This window comes from Tursiops truncatus, chromosome 13, assembly GCF_011762595.2.
Source record: "Tursiops truncatus isolate mTurTru1 chromosome 13, mTurTru1.mat.Y, whole genome shotgun sequence".
NCBI classification, from domain to species: Eukaryota; Metazoa; Chordata; class Mammalia; order Artiodactyla; family Delphinidae; genus Tursiops; species Tursiops truncatus.
Window position 1 is genome coordinate 37488250 of NC_047046.1, and position 25947 is coordinate 37514196.

General features: G+C 36.8%; 1 protein-coding gene and 1 non-coding gene across 4 annotated transcripts in view; one reads left to right on the forward strand and one right to left on the reverse strand.

Moving 5' to 3' along the window:
- Positions 1 to 25947, forward strand: part of THOC1 (THO complex subunit 1) — a 41913-nt gene that overhangs the window by 9063 nt on the left and 6903 nt on the right. For 2 of the 3 annotated variants that reach the window (XM_073790571.1, XM_073790572.1), the window contains 4 exons: positions 9070 to 9143; positions 10479 to 10587; positions 11761 to 11892; positions 25199 to 25299. In XM_073790571.1, the coding sequence (XP_073646672.1) occupies positions 9070 to 9143; positions 10479 to 10587; positions 11761 to 11892; positions 25199 to 25299 (416 nt within the window). Of the gene's footprint in view, positions 1 to 6094; positions 6178 to 9069; positions 9144 to 10478; positions 10588 to 11760; positions 11893 to 25198; positions 25300 to 25947 lie in introns of all 3 variants that reach the window. The other variant, XM_019930558.3, reaches the window with a different exon arrangement.
- TRNAR-CCU (transfer RNA arginine (anticodon CCU)) lies at positions 8863 to 8935 on the reverse strand. Its single transcript has one exon. It is a non-coding gene; the product is annotated as a tRNA-Arg (tRNA).

Here is a 25947-nt window from a genome sequence, read left to right on the forward strand (position 1 = left end):
CTTACACTTTCTACATTTTTCATCTCTTTGTTGCTCTCCATCACATTCTGCATAATTTCTTTAGAAATTTTTTCCAGTTCACTACTTCTCTCTTCAGCTATGAATAATCTGCTGCTAAATGAGCTCTTAATTTCAGTAATTGTATTTTTTCATTCCTAGAAAGTCTTTTTTAAGTCTGCTGTGTCACTTTTTTAGTTTCTTATTCCCTGCTGATATTTTCAAACTTGTTTTTTAATTTTCTAACGAGGGTAAGCATTGTTATTTTTATGTGTCTGATAATTCCAGTGTCTTAAGTCTTTGTGGGTGTGTCTCTAGTGTCTGTTTCTACTGTTTCTCACTGATTGTATCTTACCCCTTTGTGTTTCTGGTTAGTGTTTGATGTTATATTTGAGAAGATATTTGAGGGAATAATTTTGACACCTAGGTTAGATACCTTTCTCCAGATAAGAGTTTTCATTACTCCTGCCAGGCACCCTTACAAGGGTGCTACTACTAGTCCAAGATTACCTTAATCTAGCCCAGCTCAAGGCCTGTGATTCCTTAGATAATCGAGAAGACTTGGCACTGGACTGCAATTTGGTTGATCCCTACCTGAGGACGTAGGTCCCAGTCTAGAAGAAGGTTGGGGTAGGATTAGTTTCCCCACCTTCCTTGGACTCAGAGATTTATTTTTATCATCCTCACTTCAGGAAGCTGCTAAAAGAGTAGCTCAGTTTTGCAGCCGATTCTTCCTGTTTGGCAGATATCCTCAAGACAGAAGTGGCTTTGAGTGCTGATGATGCATTGCTTATCTTTCTTGCCTTCTTGATTTTTGCCATATATTCCTCACTGAATGTCAGCTCTTTACTATTTTTAAGAAAACAATTTTCTGTTTCTTTGCCTAAAACAATGCTGTGAACATGGTTTATGCTCTGTAAGTATTCATAGAATTAATGTAATTTATCCAAGTTTTCAGTTGTCCTTAGAGGGTTAATCTGAATTAATTAATTAGCTAATTAATTAGCCTTCCATTACTGGAAGCTCAGCTTTTTATATTTTTTAACAGCTTTATTGAGATGTAAATTCACATACCATACAATTCACCATTGAAAATGTACAGTTTACTGTTTTTTAGTATATTCACAGGGTTGTGCAGTCATCATTGCAGTCTAATTTTAGAACATTTTAACTTCTAAAAGGAACCCTGCACCCATTAACTGTCACTCTCCACTTACCTCCATCCTTACCCTGTCTCCCAGGCTCTAAACAACCATTAATCTACTTATTGGTCTCTATGGACTTTCCTATTCTGGACATTTTAAAAATGGAGTAATAAGATATGTGGTCTTTTGTGACTGGCTTTTTTTTTTTTTAACATCTTTATTGGAGTATAATTGCTTTACAATGTTGTGTTAGTTTCTGCTGTGTAACAAGGTGAATCAGCTATACGTATACATATACCCCCATGTCTCCTCCCTCTTAAGCCTCCCTCCCACCCTCCGTATCCCACCCCTCTAGGTGGTCACAGAGCACCGAGCTGATCTCCCTGGGCTACGCAGCTGCTTCCCACTAGCTATCTATTTTACATTTGGTAGTGTATATATGTCAGTGCTACTCTCTCACTTCATGTGACTGGCTTTTTAAACTTAGCTTAATACTTTCAAGGTTCATCTGTGTTGTATGTATCAGTAGTTCATTCCTTTTTATGGCTGAATGATATTCTCTATATGGATATACCACATTTTGTCCATTCATCAGTTAATGGACATTTGAGTTGTTTCTGCTTTTTGGCTATTGTAAATAATGCTGCTGTGAACATTTGTGTACAAGTTTTATGTGGATGTATGTTTTCACTTCTCTTGGCCATATACATAGGATGGAATTGATGGGTCATATGGTAACTGTTTTAATTTCTCCTGGATAGATATCTAAGAGTAGAATTACTGGGTCATATGATAACTCTGTATTTAAGTTCTTTTTTTTTTTAATTGGGGTATAGTTGTTTTACAATGTTGTGTTAGTTTCTACTGTACAGCAAAGTGAAGTAGAGTTCCCTGTGCTATACAGAAGGTTTTCATTAGTTATCTATTTTATATGTATTAGTGTATATATGTCAATAATCCCAATCTCTCAATTCATCCCACCCAACGTTTTCCCCGCTTCGTGTCTATATGTTTGTTCTCTACATCTGTGTCTCTATTTCTGCCTTGCAAACTGGTTCATCTGTACCATTTTTCTAGATTCCACATACATGTGTTCACATACGATGTTTGTTTTTCTCTTTCTGACTTAACTTCACTCTGTATGACAGTCTCTGGGTCCATCCATGTCTCTACAAATGATGTATTTAAGTTCTTGAGGAACTACCAAACTGTTTCCCAAAGAGGCTGCATCATTTTTATCATTGATGCAAGTGCGTTCCAGTTTCCCCGCATCCTTGCTAACACTGACTGTTTATTGTCTTTTTTATTATAGCCATCCTAGGGAGTGTACAGTGGTATCTCATGGTTTGGGTTTGCATTTTTGTAATGACTAAAGATGTTAAGCATCTTTTCATGTGCTTACTGATCATTTGCATGTCTTCCTTAAAGAAATCGTCTATTAAGATTCTTTGCCCATTTTAAAAATTGGGTTATTTGTCTTTTTATTACTTAGTTGTACAAGTTCTTATTATATTCTGGATACTAGACCCTTATCAGATAAATAATTTGTAAATATTTTCTCCCATTCTGTGGATTTCATTTTCACTTTCTTGATCGTGTTGTTTGCAGCAAAAAAGTTTCAAATTTTGATGAAGTTTAATATATCTATTTTTTCTTTTGTTGCTGGTGCTCTTGGTGTCATATCTAAGAAACTGTTGTCTAACCCAGCAGTCCCTGACCTTTTTGGCACCAGGGACTGGTTTCGTGAAAGACAGTTTTTCCACGGACTGGTTCAGGTGATGATTCTAGCGATGGGGAGCGGCAGGTGAAGCTTCAATCACTCCCCTGCTGTTCACCTCCTGCTGTGTGACCCGGTTCCTAACAGGCCGCTGACCGCTACTGGTCCACGGCCTGGGGGTTGGGGACCCCTGGCCTAACCCAGAGTCACAAAGATTTACATCTGTGTTTTCTTCTAAGAGTTTTAGCTCTTACATTTAGGTATATGATCCATTTTGAGTTAATTTTTGTATGTGGTGTGAGGTGGGGTTCTAATTTCATTCTTTTTATATGTGGCTACCCAGTTGTCCCAGCACCATTTGTTGAAAAAACTATTCTTTTCCCACTGAATTGGCATCTTGCCTTCTTTTTACCTTCAAAATATCAAGATCAATTGAACCTTAGGACCTTGGCACTCATTCTGCTGTCTGTAATCCTTTTGTTCGTTATTGTCACATTACTGACTTTTGCTGTCACTCAATCTCGGTTTAAATTTTACTACCTTAGAGAGGCTGTCGTTGAGCATCTAATCTAAACCTGCCACCACAGTAACCCATTATCACCACCTGATTTCAAATCTCTTCTTAGAATTTAGCACCGCCTGGCATTTTCAGTGTGTTTGTGTTGTTCACCTCTGTATTTTCTGTGCCTAGTAAGTTCTAATACCAGATATCTAGGCACTATTTAAATATTTGATGAATGAAATTCTATCTCTTTGTGAAATGAAGTGCCCCTTCATAAGTATCCTGTGATTTCTTTTTCTGGAATTTACAGAAAACATAAAAACAAGGTTTCAATTCTCAGCCATTCTTTAGTCCTTCCTGTTGATCTCTAGCCTCCACTCTCATTTTTAAAAAAACATTTTAACCTCTTTTTCAATATGCTACATTCCTAGATTGACAAGACATAGAGAAATCACTTTTTTCTTATTAACTAGTTGAAAGACTAACTAATTGCTAAAGGTAGCTTTAAACTATACATATATCTTTTAATAAATTATATTTTTAAATTTAATTTTTAAATTATAAAATTACCCAACCTTGTTTCAGAAAATTTGGAAAATGAAGGGAAAAAAAAATCATAATCAATCCTGTCACCCTAACATAAGCTAGGTTGGCATTTGGGGATATCTTCTTGCAGTATTTTTTCTTCTTTTTTTACATTTGATTGCATAAGATTCACTAGAGTATATCCCAAGACCTTCAGAAAGCTGTCTTCACATGTAATTTACCCATTAAATTTAGTAAAGTATGACTGAGATTTTTAACCTGAGAATTATGGCATGTGCTTTGTTGAGTAATAAACAGAAAATGGACAAAGATATTTTAAGTAGTCAATGCTAAATGGTCAGCCAGGTTCATTCACTAGCTTAATGACGTCATCTAGCATACTAGCTTTTAAAAAAAACTTCTTGTTTTAAAATAACTTTAGACATGAAGAGTTGCAAAGATAGTATAGAGTACCCAAATAGCTTCACCTAATGTTAACCTCTTACATGCCATGGTACAGTTATCAAAACTAAGAAATCAACATTGGTGCAGCACTGTTAGCTACAGACTTTATTTGGATTTTACCAGTTTTATCAGTGCTTTCTTTTTTAAGGATCCAATCTGGGATCCTGTATTACTTAGTTGTGATGTCACTTTAATCTCCCCAATCTACCCAGTCAGTGACAGTTCTCAGTCTTTGCTATTTTTTCATGACCTTGACAGTTTTGAAGAGCACTGGTCAGATAATTCGTAGAATGCCCGCCAATTCATGTTTGTGTGATGTTTTTCATAATTAGATTGAGGTTATAGATTTGGGGAAGAAGACCACAGAGGTGATGGGCCCTTCTCAGTGCATCGTTTCAACATGGTATTGATGTGTCTTTTTACTGGGGGTGTTATCTTTCATCACTTATTTAAGATATTATCCTTGATCACCATATTTCTCTACTACAAAGTTACTATTTTCCCCTTTGTAATTAATAAATATTTGGAGGGAGATACTTCGAGGCTATGCAGATACTTTTTCTCCTTAGACCTTTGCCGGCTGAGTTTAGTACTGTTCATCAGTGGATCTTGCCTGCAGTGATTATTATTAGGTTGTCCTGGTGGTGATTTTCTATTCCTTTCATTCCTTCTACGTTTATGAATTGGGAGTCTTCTCTAAAGGTGAGTTGTCTTCGGAATTCCCGGGCGGTCCAGTGGTTAAGACTCTGCGTTTCCAATGCAGGGGGCCTGGGTTTGATCCCTGGTCAGGGAACTAAGATCCTACAAGCCTCGCAGTGCAGCCAAAAAAAAAAGAAAAGAAGAGTTGTCTCTTCTCCTTTGTTTACTTGTAATTCAGTCATCTATTTCAGTATGAACTCATGGATATTTATTTTATATGGGTTATAATCTCATAATATCATTATTTACTTTGTTGCTCAAATTATTGTAGTTTTCCCCATTGGGAGCTCTTTCATGTAGGCGAGGATAGTCCAGGCACATCTTGTATTTTCCCTGCCCAACCCCTGGAATCAGCCACTTCTCCAAAGAGCCTGATTTGTTTTACTTAAAAATGGTGTTTAGAAGACAAGATCTGGGACCTAGATAATGCTATTTGTTACTAGAATATCACTGCTTCTAAGCCCTCTCAGTAGACAGAGCTTGGAAAGATACATATGTATACTAACATGCATTTCTGTATCTGTATTTCTGTATCTGTTTACATTTTTTTTAATGACCAACAACAAAAGCAATGTTATCATAGTGACTGATAACTTGTGAGTCTAATCTAGCACCAATAGATCTGCTTATTTATAACTTCTTTCCCTGACAGCGAGAAACCTGGCCCTCACTAACTATATTTCCTATAAATATTGTTATACATTCACACTTTTTGAATAATACAATTTCTATTTGTGCTTCAGCAAAATTATAAATTACTACATATTGCATTCTGTAAAATTGTTCTAGAATATTCATAAATAACAAGGATCAATATATCTGTCACAGTGTATACAGAATTCAGCATACTCTAAAGGCACCTTAAAAGAAATGAATTTTAGAAAGAATTTGAAAATCAAGTGTGATGTTATTCTGACTTGATCTTTTGCTTAATTATGGATTTATCATTTTATGTATTTTGGTTATATGACAACAAAGTTATACTCTTAAACAAGTTTAGGTGTTTGATGGATTTGCTTTGAAAATCTTTTTTTTTTTTAATAGGTCTTAACTTGCAGAGTCAGTTTAATCTGGAAAATGTCACTGTTTTCAATACCAATGAGCAGGAAAGCACATTGGGTCAAAAGGTGAGGCTGATATGAAATCTAACATAACATATTTTGTTATTGAGATAACTCAGATGAATGGGTCTTCTAAATCAAAAATTTTAAAAACCTTTGTTTTCAATTTATAGAAATAATATGTATTCTGTGTAGAAAAAAATGCAAACAAAATAGAAATATTTAAAATAAAAAGTACAGCTACCCCATAATCCAAGGCCCCAAAGATAACCACTCTTAACATTCTTTTTTTGTCCTTACAGGACTTTCTGTGTATATGTAGTTTTATTCCAAAATTGAGGTCATACAATACATACTGTTCTGAAAATCACTTTCTTCTTTTAACAGTATGAAATGGTTGCATTTCTGCATCAGTACATTTAGATTTGTCTCTGTGTTTTAATGTCTCATGATAAGTCTTTGGATATATCACAGTCTCCTGTTACTGAGCATTTAGATAATCTCTAATAGTGAAAACTTGTTAACAACATTATAGTAAATAGTATTTTGTATATCATTGCTAAATTATGCCTGTGTCTCCTTAGGGTAAATTTTGATAGGTGAAATTTCTGTGTCAAAATAAATGCATATATATCAAATTTTGATAACTGTTGCCCGGGTACTTCTCAAAAAAGTTGTACCCATTTATACCACCCCCAGTGGCACATAGAGAATGCCTTCCCATTTCCCCACAGCCTCACGCCAACATGGGGAATTACCAGTTTTTAAAAATTTTTGCTTAATTGATACATACTTGAAAGGTAAGTCGTCTTTGTTTTAACTTACATTTCTTTGATTATTAATGAAGTCGAGGAACTTACTGCATATTCATTGGAATTTATTTTTTTTCTGTGCTGATTAGAAACAATGAGGAAGAGAATTGCCTATTCATGACATTTGCCCATTTTACTGCTGAAACGTCTTTTACTGTTGATGTGTAGAAACTCATTATATAGAATATTATTAATTCATTCCTACTGTGTGTTGATACATTTTTTTCCTCAGTTTATGGTTTTTCTTGTAACTTTATAGTTTTCTATATGGAGCTATTAAATTTGGATATAGTAATATTAACATTTGTTGGTCTTTTGTTTTAGTGTTTCTAGCCTTGTGTCATACTGAAGGCTTCCACTCCACAGGAGTATGTAATTCTTTGTTTTCTTCTGGTGCTTTTATGATTTTATTTTTTCTTTTAAATCTTTTACCCAGCAGGAAGGTTGGGGTTTGGAGTAAGTTGAGTTATAATTTAATTTTTTCTAAATGGTGAGCCAGTTATCGCAGAACCATTTGTTAAGTAATCCATCATTTGCCCACTGATTTTTTCAAAAGGACATCAGCAAAATCAACTTTATTTTTAAAGATTATTTATTTATTTATCTGTCTATTTATTTATTGGTGCGTTGGGTCTTCGTTGCTGTGCATGGGCTTTCTCTAGTTGCGGCAAGTCGGGGCCACTCTTCGTTGTGGTGCGCGGGCTTCTCATTGCGGTGGCTTCTCTTGTTGCAGAGCATGGGCTCTAGGCACACAGGCTTCAGTAGTTGTGGCTCACGGGCTCTAGAGCGCAGGCTCAGTAGTTGTGGTGCACAGGCTTAGGTTTCTCCACAGCATGTGGGATCTTCCCAGGCTAAGGCTCGAACCCATGTCCCCCTGCATTGGCAGGCAGATTCTTAATCACTGTGCCACCAGGGACACCCCCTAAAGATTATTTTTGAAGTGTCCAGAAGACAGTCCAGAGCTGGCAAATTTTTGGACATTCAGCACCTGCTCTTCATTTAAGAGCAAGTTATAAAGTTTAAAAAATTATTAATTAGATGTAACTAATATTTCACTGTAAATTAATCAGAGTACTTTACTTAATTTATCCCTTAAATTGTAATCATTGTCAATTTGGAAATGATATTGACTTTAAGATTTTTCAAAATCTGCCTTTCCCTTTTATGTATCTTTTAGGTATTTCTTGGACTATTCTATGTAAACTTGTTATTTTAAAGTGGGGGGGGTGGGATGAATTGGAAGATTGGGATTGACATATATACACTATACTATGTATAAAAGAGATAACTGATGAGAACCTACTGTATAGCACAGCGAACTCTACTCAGTGTTCTGTGGTAATCTAAAAGGAGAGGAAATCCAAAAACGAGGGGATATATGTATACGTATAGCTGATTCATTTTGCTTTACAGTAGAAACTAACACAACATCATAAAGCAACTATACTCCAATAAAAATTAATTATTAAAAAAATTTTTTTTCAATATGGAGCTGTACACCCAGCATATCCTAAAGTGTTCCCAGATAATAAGTGTTATGTGTACAGGCGGGGGAAGATTTTCAAGGTCAAATTAAAGTTGGGGATAAAAACTACTTAAATCGCTTTGAGTTATTTACTGTGGTTCTTGGAATCCTTAGTGTACTAATGATCTTCTCACTTTTTGTATACTATGTTTCCAAATCATATTTTGCCATAGATTCTCTATTCCCAGAGAGAATGTACTGAATGTGTTAGGAAAAGTACTGGTTTAAAACTTTGCACTACGTTTTTTGTTGTTGTTATTGTTTTTAATGAATAGGTATTTATATTCTTTTATTATTTATTTATTTATATAAATATTTAATATTTATTTTGGCTGCAACTGTTCTTAGTTGCGGCATGCGGGATCTTAGTTGCAGCATGCAGACTCTTAGTTGCGGCATGCATGTGGGATCTAGTTTCCTGACCAGGGATCGAACCTGGGCCCTCTGCATTAGGAGTGCAGAGTCTTACCCACTGGACCACCAGGGAGGTCCTTGCACCATGTCTTCATGGCTATCTTATATTATTGTCATACCGCTCTTGAGTTCTCGGATCCCTGTCATATAGAATTCTCCTCTGCTTGACAACTGCTTCATGACAGGATGTACGTTCTTTTAATTTAGCACATGGAGGACAGAGAAGAAGGAATGGATGTGGAAGAAGGTGAAATGGGGGATGATGAAGCTCCAACAACTTGGTGAGTGTTTAGAAGTTCAGATTTCTTGATTTACAAAGATAATACCTTATGACTTATCAGGTACTAAGGTGAGAACGTAGACAGGGAGGAAGGAGATCATGCTTATAGATTTCTTTTGTTTGTAACTTTAATGTATATCACTTAAAATTACAACTCCAAAATCACTAATGGGCTGTATCAGTTGGTTTCTAAATTGTGTGCAGGCAGTCCGTTGTTTAGGTGTAACCTACCTTATATATATTCATAACGTTTGAAAAGCCAACCACAGGCAACCTACGCACTCCTTCCCTTCTCCCTTCCATTTCATTTTGAGATCATGGTGCTGTGTGGATCACTAAACCTACTTCCTGTTTCCCATATAAAATTACAGTCTTACTTGGAATATTTGTATGGGCATGAAGCTTAGCACAGATGCTAACTGTAATCCATAGGTTCAACTTGTTAAGGTTTATTTGGAAAGAGTGGAGTAAGATAGTATACGTATACATATAGCTGATTCACTTTGTTATATAGCAGAAACTAACACAACACTGTAAAGCAATTATACTCCAATAAAGATGTTTAAAAAAAATATGTATTGACACTGAAGATTTGTAACATAGCCGAATTAGAAATTGAATTAGTAACGCCATTTTTGTAATACTAAGTTGGTATTTATCTAATGTGTTTGTTTCATACTAGGTCTTAGTGTGTTGGTTAGGATATAATGCCTAGGGCTTTTACCATTAGAGTCAAATTAACATTAGCTTAAACAACATAGAAATTGATTTCTTTCTCATGTAAAAGTCTGAAGACAGGTGTTCAGAAGACAGGTGTTCAGGGCTGATGCAGTAGCACTCTTCAGGGAGATTGTCTAGGGACCCATGTTCCTTCTAACTTCTTGTTCCACCATGCCTTGGTATTTGCTCTTTTTCATATAGTCCAGGATGGTTCATCATCATATCTGCATTCTAGCCAGCAAAAAGGGAAAATGGTAAAACATAGCCCATATGAGACATATGATTTCCGCTCCCCACTGACTGGCCAGAATTTAATCACATGGCCACACCTAGTGCAGGAGAGGTTGGGAAAGAGAGCCTTAAATTCTGAATGTATCCAGCCAAAATTCAGGGGTTCCACCACTGAAGATAAAGAGGGAATAGGGGTCTATGAACCCCCTGAAATTATTTATAGACGTTTATATAAATATTTATGAATTTGTGTACTTTTCTGGGGAAAGAAGCCATGGCTTTCATTACCTTTTTCAGAGGATATGTGACCCAAGAAAAGTCAAAGCATTTAGATATTTCTAAAAGAACTTAAATGATTTATTTAATGTAACATTTATTTTATCAGCTCCATTCCAATTGATTACAACCTGTACCGAAAATTTTGGTCACTTCAGGATTACTTTAGGAACCCTGTGCAATGCTATGAGAAAATTTCATGGAAAACTTTTCTCAAGGTGAGTTGCCAATTACAGACTACCAAAAGCCCAATATTTTATAGCTAATGGCAGAGTCAGAACTTGACTCTTGTCCAGCATACTTTTCACTATATAGTTCTACCTTTTATGTTTTTATACCTATTTCATAATATAGAAGCTAAATTGTAAATTAATATATAAACAATTGATTTTGAGAGTAGTTTATAAATGACTTGAGGATTAAAATTTAGTAATTACAGCCTTGGTTTTTTTTTTTTTACATAGTGAGTATTGTCAATTGATGAACTTTTGCAGAATACATCCTGCCTTTGCACAAAATTATTTCAGCTATCCTTTAAGAATAGGACTCTGCATACTATGGCTTTGGACTACATCCAGCCTACTGCCTACTTTTGCGGACAAAGTTAATTTTGTCACACAGCGACACCAATCATTTACGTGTTATCTGTGGTTGTTTTTGTGCTATAATGGCTGACTTGAGTAGTTGTGATTGAGACCATATGAGCCATATAGTCTAAAATATTTACTATCTGACTGTTTACAGGAAAAGTTTACTAATCTCTTTATTATAAGAATCCTCTGTATTTCTTTTTCTTGGCTCCTTAAAGGTCAGTTTGTCCTTTTTGTTGTAATCAAAATCTAAAGTTAATAGGTAGCTCTTAAAAGTAGCGTGGTGTGTTTTCTGTGTTACTTTTTAAAGTTTTTATTTTATATGAAGTATCTTTTTTTTCCCCATAACTATCCAAATTCAGATTAAGTGGTAAGTGAGAAATCATCTGGAATTGTTCCTCAACTGGATAGGCTTTGACATCATTTTTTTATTTGGTCACAGTGTTTAGCACAAGAAATGCTTGAGAGTTCCATTGCTGATTAAACAGCTACTTTTACTGGTAAATTTCTGTATACTCGCAAAGCATTCCTTTCTCTGTTTGCCCCTTACACAAACTGCATAAGAAATCACATTTTTCCAGAAGTAGAGAGTTTATTCCTACTTTTACAGTAACCATGATATCTCACAAAAAATAGTTTTACCCTCATTTTGCTGTCATAATTTTTCTTGTTTAGTGTGCCTTAAGGATGCATATACGATTAACTGGGAATAAATTGTACATTATTTTGATAAAGAAAAGCACTAAACAAATGATTGGGCAACAATGCCAAATAAAACTAATTGATATTTTTACTTTGCAGTATTCTGAAGAAGTTCTAGCTGTTTTTAAGAGTTATAAATTAGATGATACTCAGGCCTCAAGGAAAAAGATGGAAGAATTGAAAACAGGAGGAGAGCATGTATATTTTGCAAAGTTTTTAACAAGTGAAAAGGTATAAATCTTTCTTTTTCACTAAGCATAGTAAGAAATGTTTTTATTTTTGTTTTCTCTATTTAGCTGATATCCTTTTAAGTTAAATACAGTAGAAAAATTTCTTACTTTATTTTTGGTTAAAACTGACAAATGTTAGTTTGAGAGTCCTATTTCTTCTTGTAGAAGTAAGACTAATTTAATTTCAAAGGTGAAAAGTTGTTCTGCATTGTCTGTTTTGTAGATTTACTTTGGATTAAATACATTTTAGTTACTTTCAAGTACATATATTCTGAACCTCAAGTTAGGATTTCATTTGCATTTATGAAAATATTTTGTATAGTTTGCCATTTAGGTACAAGTAAGGGGTTTTAAAATTCCCTGTTAATCTTATTTACACAGTTTAATAAGTAATAAGTAAATTTTGTTCAAATACAATGCTAAGGCATTATGCAAGTTTCTAGTCAAGATGGCACATTGAGTTTGTGTTTCGATTCACTCCCTTTGCTCCAAACACATAGCAATGACAGGTAAAATATAAAAAGAGAAAACCAAAAAGACAAAGCTGGGCTTCCAGAGACAAGATAAATATCTTCACAGACCAGAACTGCCAAGTAATAAGTGAAAATGAAGCCTTGGGCCTGCTGACTGTATATTCCAAGCAGGTGGTGGCAACCAGGAGCTTGGCTACAAGTGAGACCAGATCCATGTGGGACCAGGAGCCAGAGCCATATTCACTGCTTGAAGCCAGAGACTGAGGTAGAACTTAACCCACTTTTGAAAAGAAGCTAAGGTAGATATTACCAGTCTTCTGCCAAAGGCTGTGGTTTCATAGCAAGTTGTGGGTCTAGGGATAACAAAGGCACAACTTTGTGTCCTCTGCTTGCTCTATGACCAGATATGAGATATCCCCAGTATACTCATGAAACAGCTGTTCCAAAAAGTCATCATGAGACTGTTTTCTAGACTTGGGCCCATGGACCTGGTGAAAGAAAGCACAAAACTACTAGATAGAAAAAGGTATACACAGAGATAAAGAAGAAGAAATAAGCAACAATCCCAAAACAAAAGCCTTCCATTCAAAACTTTCTGATAAATTAAAATTCCGAAATCCAGTGCTAAGAAAGATCACCAACAAGGGATGATCTTTGTTTATTTTAGATACATAGCCTGACCAAGACTTTAAAATATATATGTTTTGGATAATCAAAGAGATAATTGATAGTACAGCCTCCATGGAGAGTAAGAAATTGTGAAACTGAAACATTTCAGTTGAAATGAAATAGGAAAGTTTAATATGACAACTAATTGGGATTCTTGAAAATGAAAATATATGATCATTGAAACCAAAGCACAGCACATAGAATTAAACTATAGTTTGGACATAGATGACAAGAGTACTAATGATGAGAAGTTCACCCAGAACACAGCACAGAGACAGATTTTTTTGGTCAACCTGAAAGCAGTTAAGAGCCATGGAAGATAGATTGAGAAATTCTAGCATATATCTAAGCAGGATTGCCAAAGAACAAAATGGAGAGAATATTGGAGAAACTAAAGGACTGAAGGAAGTCCCAAGTTCTCAGATTAAAAGTGTGCTACAACTACCAAGCAGGATAAAGAAAGGTGAATCCATACTTCAGTACATTATGCTGTAACTGCAGGTATAGAGAAAAAACCTTAAAAGCCACCAAAGAGGGGAGGAAAAAAACACAAATATACTGGAAAGGAACAGATTTCTAACAGTTATCAATAATAGATACCAGAAAACAGTGGAGAAATATGTCTGAGAAAAAACTATCAGTCCAGAATTTCATACCCAGCTAAATGCACTCAAGACTAGAGGAAATAAAGACATTTTCATTCTAAGACCAGGAAAGCATACCACTCTAAGACCATCATTGTGAAAAACTACTAAAGGATGATCTTCAGGAAGAAGGAAAATGAATCCATAAGAAAGGAGTGGAATACAGAAAGCAATTGTGAGCACAGAAATTGAAAAATATTTCAGTTTACTATTGACTAAAAACAAAAAAGTCATAATAACTGATTTTTTAAAAAATTTTAATGTAGTATGTAAACTAGATAACAATAAGAATCAGAGAGGGGAAAACAGATGTTTAGTGAGTAATTTAAGCATATGCTACAGTCCTTGTAATCCTCAGGAGGAGAAAAGGAATGCTGAATAACTTTAGACATTATTATATTAAAAGGGAAACCACCAAAGGAAAAACATCCTGTAGCTCTCAAATGGCAAGGGGTTAAAAAAGGGGACAAGAAGGAATATAGACTACTTTATAAATCCAACAGATGGCAGGAAGGGAGGAAAAAAAGAGAGAAGGGTAGGTAAGTCCAAATATATCAGTAATGACTGCATAAACTGATTTAATTTACCTAATAGAGATTATCACATTGGATTTTTTTTAAATCCAGATATATTTATTAATTTAAATGAAACAGACATATAAAACTCTTTGGTTGAATAAAGAATTCAAAATTTTATTTTACCATATGTAGAAAGGGAAGAAAATTCCAAAGCCTCCTCTAATTTAACAAAGAAGCTTCCCAAAGATATATACCTTTCAGAAAGCTTGAGATATCAATTTAAATAATATTATCAGGGCAAAACAGTTAAAAAATACAACAACCAGTAAGAGTTGTATGCTTTTAGCAGTTAAAGGTCACATTTCTCAGGACATGACAACTATTTGAAAACCCTGGGTATCTTAAAAGATTTTTTTTTTTTGGACAGTTGACATTTCCAAGGACATTTTAGAAAGCAGCAGGATTATACATTTTCAGAGACATCTCCACATTGGAATGTAAAATCAGTGCTTTTGTATCGATCTCCATTCACCACTTTATCAGAACTGGTCCCTGAATAGTGTCTCCCTTACTGACTCTTTGTGAGCTTTGTTTCACCAGCAATGCAGACAGCATGAGCTTTCAGGGTTAAGCACTGGAATTCCATTAGGTAACGTTTTGATAGAGGGAAAAGCAGGTTTTAGAAGCTTAAAACTTTACAATATGGGAAAGAAAAAAGGCACAGAGAATTGCAACAAAGAATGTAAGGCATGTGATGTTTTGCATCTTCACTTCCATTTGTTGCCTCTTAAGCAGTAACTTTATCTTAAATTTCAACCTATAAAAGAACCCTTCCTGTGCAATCTTCGTATTTTTCGTATGTATTTCCAATGTTTATTACTCAGCATCCAAGTGAAAATATTTGTAATGCACCACCTATAGCACCATTTGATAAGTTTTACTGCTTCACTAAAAGGAGCCTTCTAGCATTTCTGTAACACCTTACATGATGTTTTACATCCCAGGATTTCTGAAAAGGCCATCCCACCTAAGTATGTGCCAATCTAATGTTACTTTCTTCTGGTTGTAGATTTGGTAAAGGACAGAAACACTCTTGATTTTTCAGGGATATATTTCTTGCCAGTGAGAGCTAGCCTAAGTGAAATCAAAAGCCATTTAATTATTTAGAGTATAATTCTATAGCCCATCGTTTCAGTGGTGAGCAGGTTTAGGAGAGTGGTCTTGTCATTACAAGGTTAGGTCTTTCATCACTCAAATAGAGCATATAGCCTCATTTGATGGCCGTGTTATTACCCAGAACCCTTGTGTTTTGCTTACATGAATGTGGTCAAACTTTTTCTTAGGAGAGTTTTCCTTATATCATTCTTAGGAAGGATGATATAACCTTTCTAGTTAGAGACAGGCCAATCATGTAGCAGCTTCAGGTAGGCACAGATTTTACAGATAAAATAGATATGTTTCTAACTTATCATACCTTCTTTCTTAAAGGTGGAAGTTTCCACTAGAAACTCATGCCTAGGGTATGATTGTAAACACTAATTTCCAACAATATAGTTCCCTTGTTAACGTAGCAAAATAATCCCTGGATTATTATTTTTAGTGGAGAACTGCCGGTTCCTTAAGTTTAGTCCAGAGTCATACTCAGAAATTTTAAGGGAGGATTTCACCTCTAATTGTCCAGTTTATCATACTGTGTGAAGGGCACTGTACTATTATAGGAATTTCTCCCTCAGTACTGTGTAGCATGTAAAAGTAGAACCAGCATTTTAAAACAAAATTCCAAGTATCATGAGTGTTAGCATGATGGTTAAAGGAATGTATTTTTATATCTTTGAGTCCTTACAGAAAAAAGCCCAGCCAGTAACTAGGTATGAGCTTCAGGGTTACCCAGTTCTTCAGAATACCGACTCCTTTTCCCCTTACAGTTGAGACTCAGTGACCTAATGAAAAAGATCCGGGGGAATACTCCAGAGCTATCAGTTACCAGAGTGGTTGCCCCACAGTCACACACTAGTGTGGTCATTAGGCCATTCTTGTTCATGGAGGTAAGAGAAATAACAATTCTTCCCAGACTCTGCATTGTATGAAGAGCTCTCAAATAAGAACTTTTAGTCACTTAAAAAAAAAAGTTCCTGGCAGAAAGAAGCTATCAGTACAGCCTTAAATTTTTCATACTTTCTCTATCAATTTGAGAGATAGCCAAGGCTGAGTGTTTATGTAGTGTAGGCAAAGACAGGTCTCATCTTTTATGAGACACACTACAACCTGAGACCCTCCTATAGACAGACAGGCAGGCTAACCACTTCCCTATAATTTCCTTTAGTTTCATCAGTTGTCTCATATGGGGCTCCCTTTAAACAGGTCTGGGAGGTTTTTGGACAACTCTGGAACACCACTTGAGTTTTCCTTGTCTGCAGCCAGAGAAAGAGCCAGCCCTCCAAATAGTTCCAGGAGTGTACCATGAGGTTCCTGGAATTTATCAGAAATTTAAGTAGAAACTAAATCATTGATCCCTGTGCCCCCAGAGAAAAAAAAGTTATAGCAAAAAGCTGTTAAATGGGTGGTGCTGACATTTTCTTATAGGTCCAAGATGGAAGGCCTTACACTTTAAAAATCATATAAGCACTCAGCAGTTCTCAATAAGAACGGAGCAATGTTTTCCACTGATGAACCTTGATGTAAATCAGTTGTTAGACTTTACGTCTTGACACCATCCATCTGAGTTAACTGGTTGGGCTTCTCACAACTGTGATTAGAATATTTGACACGCTTGATCCAGGCTTTGAAGTAATCTAACACAACATTATCTAGCACATCAGTGTTGGCCCTTGGGCGGCCACTGGGGAAGTATCAGAAATTTAGTTGGCCTACCATTAATATTTCACAAGGAGAGAAACCAAATCTTCTGTTTACTATAGATCTCATTGTCATATGAGCTGTAGGCAATGTGTCTAACCACTATAGTTGAAATATATACAAACTCTTGGGTTAGTTTATTTTTCAGAATTCTCTTTTGATGTTTGACTTTCTCTGCTGAATTCCAGTTCTATGGCATGAAGGCATTGATGAATCGTTAGGGTTTTACAAACTGCAGTTTGTTTGAAGACTTTTGCTGACACTCATGTCAGTTTTAACATATGGGTGTACTTCCACTCATCTGAAAAGGTAAACACAATTACTAAAGTTTTACATGCATAAAATCAATCTGAAATGGTCTGCAAGGTGGGAGGCATGAGCTGCTCTCTTTATTGTGACACTCCTGTACTCTGTGGGCCTGACACAGGGCAGCTCCATAAATACCATTGAACATATTGGAAAGTTTAGAGCATACTCATCATTCTTTATTATTTTTAGAATCCCTTCTGTGTGTGAGTCAATCCATAGTTATGCAAGCAAGATAAGAGTAAATTCTTTGGTGATGCCAAGCAGCTATTTAGGAAAGACTAAAGATAGGGTTAAAAAAATACCCTGCCAGTGTAGACTGGATTTGGAGCCTAGTTCTGAAGAAGGACAAAGTATTTTATGTCACGTGTGTAGGTCACAAATAAAGTGAGAGGTAAAAATTACCACTTTAAATGCATTAATGAAAAATTTAAGAGTGACAAATTGAGAATTCAGGAAGCTAAAAAAGATACGGAATAAACCTCAAGAGAGAAGTAAGTAATAATAATAGCACAAATTAATGAAATAGAACAAAGAAACTATAGAACATATCAGGAAAACCGAAGGCTTTGAAAAGAAAAATTTTATAAAAAGAATTTTTGTAGAAGTTCTTGTAGAACAGGCCTGACTAAGGAAAAAAGTGAAAACGTACCAATAAACAAAATAGGAGTAATTGGAAATACAGAGACAGTAAAATGTGTAAGAGACTATATTTAAATCTAATGAAATAGTAATTCTGTAGAAAAACTTAATTACCAAAATGGATTCACAAAGAAATTAAAAGCCTGAATAAACATATAACTATTAAAGAAATAGTAATCAAAATGACACCTTTCAAATGACATCTGTCCCAGATTTTTTTAGGTACGTATTATCAGCACTTCAAGGAATAGAGGAAAAGCAACCAAGGTCCTTATATGAGATTAAATGTAACTTTTAAATAAAACCCCAATAAGGACAGAACAAGAAAAAAAGTATATATATCAATTTCACTTACGAATAGAGATGAAAAATATATTGTAGAAACTCACAAATCAATTTTTTAAATTGATGGTAGCTATTTTTTAAAAATAGAGACTAGGGGCTTCCCTGGTGGCGCAGTGGTTAAGAATCCGCCTGTCAGTGCAGGGGACACGGGTTCAAGCCCTGGTCCGGGAAGATCCCACATGCCGTGGAACAACAAAGCCTGTGAGCCACAACTACTGAGCCCATGTGCCACAACTCCTGAGCCCGTGTGCTACAACTGTAGCCTGCATGCCTAGAGCCTGTGCTCCGCAACAAACAGAAGCCACCACAATGAGAAGCCCGCACACAGCAACGAAGACCCAATGCAGCCAGTAAATAAATAGATAAATAAATTTAATAAAATAAATAAAAAATAGAGACTAATATTTATCATTTAAGTCTCTAAATAATAGACTTAATATTTATTAATATTTTAATAATCCCAGGATTGTATGATTCAATACCAGAAAGATTAATACGAAATTAACAGATTAATGGTTTTTAAATAAAAACTATGACCATCTCAGATGCCAAGAAAATTATTTCAATACAATCTAATACTCATTACAAAACCAAATCAGAAGTAGAAGGGAATTTTCTCTAACTTGATTAAGGGGATTGACAAAAACCCTATAACAAGCGTCATATGTAATGATCAAACTTTCAAAAGTATTCTCAGTAATTTCAAGACCAAGACACGGATATCTACCAACCATATTTCTGTTCAACGCTGTAATGGAGGACCTACATTTCAATAAGAGAAAACAAAACAGAAATGGGAGTTATATGTATTGGAGAGAAAAGACTGAACTGTCTCTAATTGAAGGCAATATAATTGTCTACAGAGAAAATCCAAGAGAACCAACAAACTTTGAATTAAGGAGGCTTCAGCAAAGTTACAAAAGAAACATCAATAGTGTTCCTATAAGTAACTGGTTACAAAATGTTATTTAAAACAGCAATGAAAACTAATACCTATGAGTAATCTTCATGGATAAAATTATAAAAATAAAGAGATATGACTACATTTATAGATAGGAAGACCCAGTGCAACTTCTCCCCAAATGTGTCCATAAATTCAGTGTATTTTAAATCAAATCCAAACAGGCTTTTTGAGGGAACTTGAATAGTTGATCTTAAAGTTTTTATGGAAAAGCAAAAAGCCAGGAGTAACTAAGCCAAGAGTAACTACTTCCTCCTAAGAAGGAACAGTTGCCCTATCAGATATAGATACTAAGACCTATAAAGCTCTAGTAATTAAAACAGTAAGTATTAGTACAGGTATAAAGAAGAAAAAGGAACTAGGACTAGACAAAGTGAAAAGACAAGCCACAAAGTAGGAGAAGATATTCACCATCTCCAGAACTGAGGAAGATTAGTATTTTGAATATACCGTTGACAAAAAGACAATCAGATGGAAAACTGGAAAGATGGTATGAACAGGTAATTTACAGATGTAGAAACCTGAATAGCTAATGAGCTTATAAAAGATGCTAAATGTCACTAGTAGCCAAAGAAATTAAAATGGTGAGATAATCACTTCACATTTGTCAAACTGACCAAAATTAAATATCCTAACAATAAATGAAATGTATTGGCAAAAGTGTGGGGAAAGGAGAACTTTAACACACTGCTGGTTGAAGTATAAATTGATACAGCCACTTTGCAGAGTAATTTTATAATAAAGAGCAAAGTTAAAACTTCTAAGATGTGGGCCCTGGAGAATCACACATATGCACAAGGAAATATATGACTCATTGTAACTTAGGTGTTTGCGAGTGAAAGTGTAGAAACGACCTAAATGTTCATAAGCAGGAGACTGGGTGGGTGGTAAAATATGGTAAATTTACACCATCGATTTCTATAAAGCACTGAAAATGGATGACTTAGGATGGGGGTTGGCACATTACTTACTGCCTATTTCTGTAAATGAGTTTATTGGCTCACAGCCATGCTCACTCCTTTACGTGTCGTCTGTGGCTGCTTCTGCATGGCAACAGAGATAAGTAGTCGGGACGAGGACTGTATGACCACAAAGCCTAAAGTAATTTACTGACCCTTAACAGAAATTTGCCAACCCCTAAACTCGAGCTACATGTATCAAGTTGTGTAAATGTCAAACATAATATATGAAAGATAGCTTATTGCAGAATAATGTGTGTAGTATAGAGTTTGAAAACATGCAAAATACCTTGATATTTATAGATGCCTCTATATGTATAATAGTGTAAAATATGCATTAGAATCAGCAACACTGAATACATGGTAGTGCTTTCCGTAGTGGAGGGAGCTTATAGAGGGGCTTCAACAGTTTTGATAATATTCTATTTCTTTAAGAAATGTGGAACAAGTAAAAATGTTAGGATTTGATAAGTAACTGGATCGTGAGACATGAATGTTGTATTAACTGTACCTTTCTGAACTTTAAAAAATACTCCACAATTTGAAAATTGGATATTTTCATCTGATGTGTTAATAATCACAAATTAGTAAGAATTTAATTAATGAGAATGCTCTTAATATTTTGTTTTTTAGTAAAGATTTTTTAAGCATTTTGTGTTAAAGTAACAGAAATGGAAGATTTCATACTTCAGTTTAATTTTTCCAGAGCATTGTTTTGCTTTTAAATTTTTTTATTATGAAAAGTTTCAAATGTGCAGAAAGGAATATTGTTTGTATGTACGATTTATTGACAGAAAGGCACATAAGAATAACTAAGAAGAGTAGCCTGAGCCTTTTTAGGTTTAGAATAATAATCAGGAAGGCTGAGGCCTGAGCTAAGAGGTGTAGTAAAAGCTAAGGACAATAAAAGGCCCTTTGTTCACAAAACAAAGACAGCAAAGAAATATTTGACCCAATGCATGATGTAAATGGTGTAATTTTTAAAATAACCAAAGAAAAGCAGGACTAGAAAAAATATATTATTGAAGAAAGAATACAACACCTCTTACTAACTAGCTGTGTAACCTTGCAGGGGTCATTTTAACTTGTCAGGGCCTCATTTTCTTAAGGATAGTGTGATGCAGTTAGTTTAAATGATCAAACTAGTCCCCTCCCACCTGTGATTCAATGTCTTCTTGACTCTTGTTTTCAATCCATTGTTTCTATCAAAAAAAATTATCATCCAACATAAAAAATAAATGTGGAATAGGGGACTTAAAGCTCAAGGTAGATGAAAAGTTCATAAACAGCACCTATTTCTTCAAGCCAGGAGTTCCTGTCTTCACTGTAAGCTAAACGCCTCAGGGTCTTCAAACTGGCCAGTCTTTTACTTGCCTCAGTCTTTGTACCTCCTGTTTCTTTCTTCTATACACTCCAACTTTAGGTTTGCTCCTGTGGCTCATGGTTGCTGCTTTTTCCAGGAAGTATTCCTGGAGTAGTTTAGGCAAATAGATGGATGGTGGAGCCTCTCGGTGAATTAGCCAACACCGGAGAAAAGCAGACTTTGTTGAGGAAATTGGTGTGTTTTATTTTGGACAGGAAATCTGATCAAGTGTCAGTGGGACATTCAAATAGAGATATGTAGTAGCTTCTTGAGCACACAGATCTGGAGATGAGGAGCGAGATCTAGGTTGAGAGTATAGATTTGGTATATAGTTTGGTTAGCAGCTTGTACGTGGTAATTAAAGAGGAGAGTGTAGACTGGAAAGAAAAGAAAGCATCAAACCAAATCCTGAAGAAAATCAGCATTTGAGGGAGAAGGAAAAGAGAAGGAGAGAAGAAGATAGAAGAGTAGCCAGTGAAATTGGAGGAGAACTAGAAAAATATGACCCCATGGAAGCCAAGCATATTGAGTAGGATGAGGACTGTGAAGAGTGCTCATTCGATTTAATAACAAGTAAGTCATCGGTGGTCTTGGCAAAACACTTCCCGTGGATTGGTGACCCAGAACACCACTGGTTGAGGCAGGTTGAGGGGAGGATTGGAAACAGTGAATGTAGCCAGTTCTTACAAGAAGCTTTGCTATTCAGGAAGGATAAGGTGAAGCTGTAGAATCTTTTTGAGAGAAGTTATTAAATGCTAATGGAAAGGAGCTTGGAAAGAAGAAAGGGTTGAAGATAAGGCACCAGGGTGGTTAACTGATGGGATGTCCAGATAGAAGGATCACCTTCAGCGAAGATCCTGAAGATGTTGTGGCAGAGGAGATGAGGCGAATGAGGATGTGGGTGCAGTTGAAACTTCCATTTTAATGAGTTTTTCTCCTCGTTGAAGGTAGAGGGAATTATCTACTGAGAGCGAGAGGGGTAGTAAGTAGTGTTCTGGTAAGTACAAGGGATTTGAAATAGTTGCTATGGAGAATAGGAGGGAGAACAGCCTTGGAGAATAAAGATTGCTGATTAGAGACAAGGGAGAATTCTAAGTTGGAGACAGTAACATAGCAGTGGTACCATTTGCGTAGCTGTGTGATTTGTTTTTTTGTTCTGTTTTTTTTTTTTTTTGCGGTACGCGGGCCTCTCACCGTTGTGGCCTCTCCCGTTGTGGAGCGCAGGCTCCGGACGCGCAGCCTCAGCGGCCATGGCTCACGGGCCCAGCCGCTCCGTGGCATGTGGGATCTTCCCAGACCGGGGCACGAACCTGTGTCCCCTGCATCAGCAGGCGGACTCTCAACCACTGCGCCACCAGGGAAGCCCTGATTTGTATTTTTTTCCAAGCAGCTCCACCTGTGGCTAGATGGGAAGCCTTAGTGTTAGGATAGAGAAGGTGACTAACAGTTGGTTTGCTCCAAGTTGCCCTTTTGCTCAGTAGATGTGACAGAAGTATGGGATTTCTGTTAAGGAAGTTGGCAAGAAAGTTGTTGAAGAGATAGACCACGTAGTCTAAAACAGGGGTCGGCTGACTACAGGCCAAATGTGGCCCACTGCCTGTCTTGTGTTTTTATACATTTTAAATGTTTACATAAGTACTTACATAATATCCATAATATGCCTCTTGGCTCACATAGCCTAAAATATTTAGTCTCTGGCCCTCTAAGAAAACGTTTCCTGACCTTTACCTAGACTAAAATAGGATTATAGTAAAAACAGGATGGGACTTACAGATAGCCAGAAAATAGAGGGTCCAAGGAACTTAAGGTCTCAGTAAAGTCCAAATATTAGGTACAATGGGACAACTGAGTGGGAAGGATAGGAGGTTGAAGTGAGACTCTTGTGAGTTAGATTTCAGAGTTGGGGCAGCTGCAAGTGACAACCAGGTCCAGCTGTGGCCATGGTAGTCGGGGACCAAAGTAGAGGGGCTGTGACTGTCAGTGGAGTTGAGGTCAGGGAACTGAGAGCCCAAGCGGAGATATAAAGTCATCCAGGAGTGGAGGAAAGGGAGATTGGGAGCGTGCCATTCAGCCTGCCAATTTGGGATGGTTAATACAGTAACAGAATCAGATCCTTAAATCAGATCTCTAAAGGCGAGGGAACCCCCACTGGAAGGCCAATCGTATGTTTAAAATTAAAAGAAAAAAGGGCATGGCATTTGCTTGAACAAGAACCACCCTTGTGGAAGAAGTGGCTGGTGAGTAAATGGCTAATGAACGTTAGGCTGCTGCATGACCAGGTCACCCAGGATGGCTGTTCTCTTGCTCTCTGTACATCCCCTGCCGACCAGTGCCTGCTTCACCCACACCCTGCTCACATGACTGCCCTTCTACATACCTGCCCCAGGCCCCAGCTGGTGATCTAATCTTTAGGTCAGAAGATCTCCACCAGGAGAGCTTACCTAAGGGGCAGTGAGGGGCATGCGCCTCTGCTAGTTTCCCTGGTAACCGATGACATCAATTCCCGCTATAACTGGTAATCTCCCCCCTCCCTCCTGGGGAGCGAAGACTGCTGCCTCGTCCTGCCCACCGTCTGCCACACATGGTGGGGTGTCACTCCAGGCCTCGCTTTCAAACCTGTAAGCTTCCGCGTCCGTTAAACCATTGATGTCTCTGTTGCTGACTCCAGCTCTGCTGTCTTGAGGCTGGGCAAGTACAGGGCTTCCAGGCCTGTGGGGTGCAGCCCAACTGCTGTGTTAGTAGATGAAAGCATAGCGTGTGATGCGTTGCCCAAGGAACTTGGGACCTGGTACTGGAAATTGGTTCCTAGGGCTGTCAGGTGTGTCTCACTGTTATTCATTTAGAAGAAGGAGGCCTCCATTGTTGCTTTAGGTCTGGAGGGCAGAACAGCACAAACAGGGTTTGTGGACATAGACATAGCTTTCCCTCAGCACGTGGGACAGAATCAGAATGACGCCTTCATCACTGTGGTCATTCTTACAGCAAGACCAGCTAGGTGGCAGTGTTGTTGAAGAGCTTCCTCATAAATGACCTTCAAGTCCTTTCTAATCCAAATTCTGTGATAATACAGGTGTGATACAATTTTTTCTAAAATATAAGAACAATCCATTTAATTTATGGATGACTTTTCACCTCTGATTCTTCTCATTTGCTTGTTATTGAGCACCCACCCTGTTGCAGGCACTTCCTAGGACTACAGAAAAGAGCGACGTCCCTCAGTATTGTTTACCCACAGGGACCTCTTCTGTAGCCGTTATTTCTTTATATGTGGGAAAGTGACAGCCATACTTTTACTTTTTTATATTTCCACTTTTATCCTGACCTCAGGACCCCAGGTATAACATTGCTATCCACCAACATAAATACCTCATGGCATAAAATGGTTAAGAAAGCTAAATAAAGCTTTGCTACTCTGTCCTGGGGCTTGTACAGTAACGCCTCACATGCAGTGAGTTCTCAGCACGTGTTTTTTGAATTGAAATCTTCCATTTCTGTAATAGCATCACTTGCACCTTTAGGTAGAACTTGAATTTAATGTGGTGGTTTGTGTGTGTGCTTGTTTTTCGAGTAGCTGATGGATTTACAACTGAGCGACAGTAACTTTCGTCGACACATCCTGTTGCAGTATCTCATTTTATTCCAGTATCTCAAGGGGCAGGTCAAATTTAAAAGGTAAGTTAATATGGGTAGTAAATGGTTTATAAACAGCAGCAAAGAGAATGCTTACTGATGTATATTTTTATGTAGCGGGCTCATTTTGTGTGGAAGGCTCACCTCCCTGAAACATTTCATTTGCAGCAATATTAGATAATCAGGGGCTTTTGTTAGCTTAACAAGATGCTACGGTGTTTGTTTTAGAGAAAAGGCATTGACTGTATCTGCTGCCAGTGTCTTTCTTGCTGAGAGCCTGGCATCCTGGGAGTTCTCAGTTGTCTTGGTGGGTGGTGATTTCCGTCATTCCTCACCTCACTCAGACCTTCTCCAAACCTGATTTGCAAACTCAGCCAATAATACTTTTTTCTCCAGGTGTGGGACTATCTAGGACATTAGAACTGAAAAAAATTAGGTAAAGCTTTGAAGCACGGAGGAGTTCTAGTTTCTTTGGGATTTCAGAAAACCTAATCAGGACCTCCGCTGTCAGTCTGAATACCTCCACCTGTAGGGCGGACTAGTCCCTCTTGTCCCACCTAAAACTGAAGCAGAGCTCCGTTACTGGATGGTATCGGAAGTTTGCAGAGCAGTGTTGTATTAGTTGTAAAGAATGTGGCTTTCTACCTTCTGGTTTTGAATCCCACTTTCATCACCCACTAGCTGCAATTC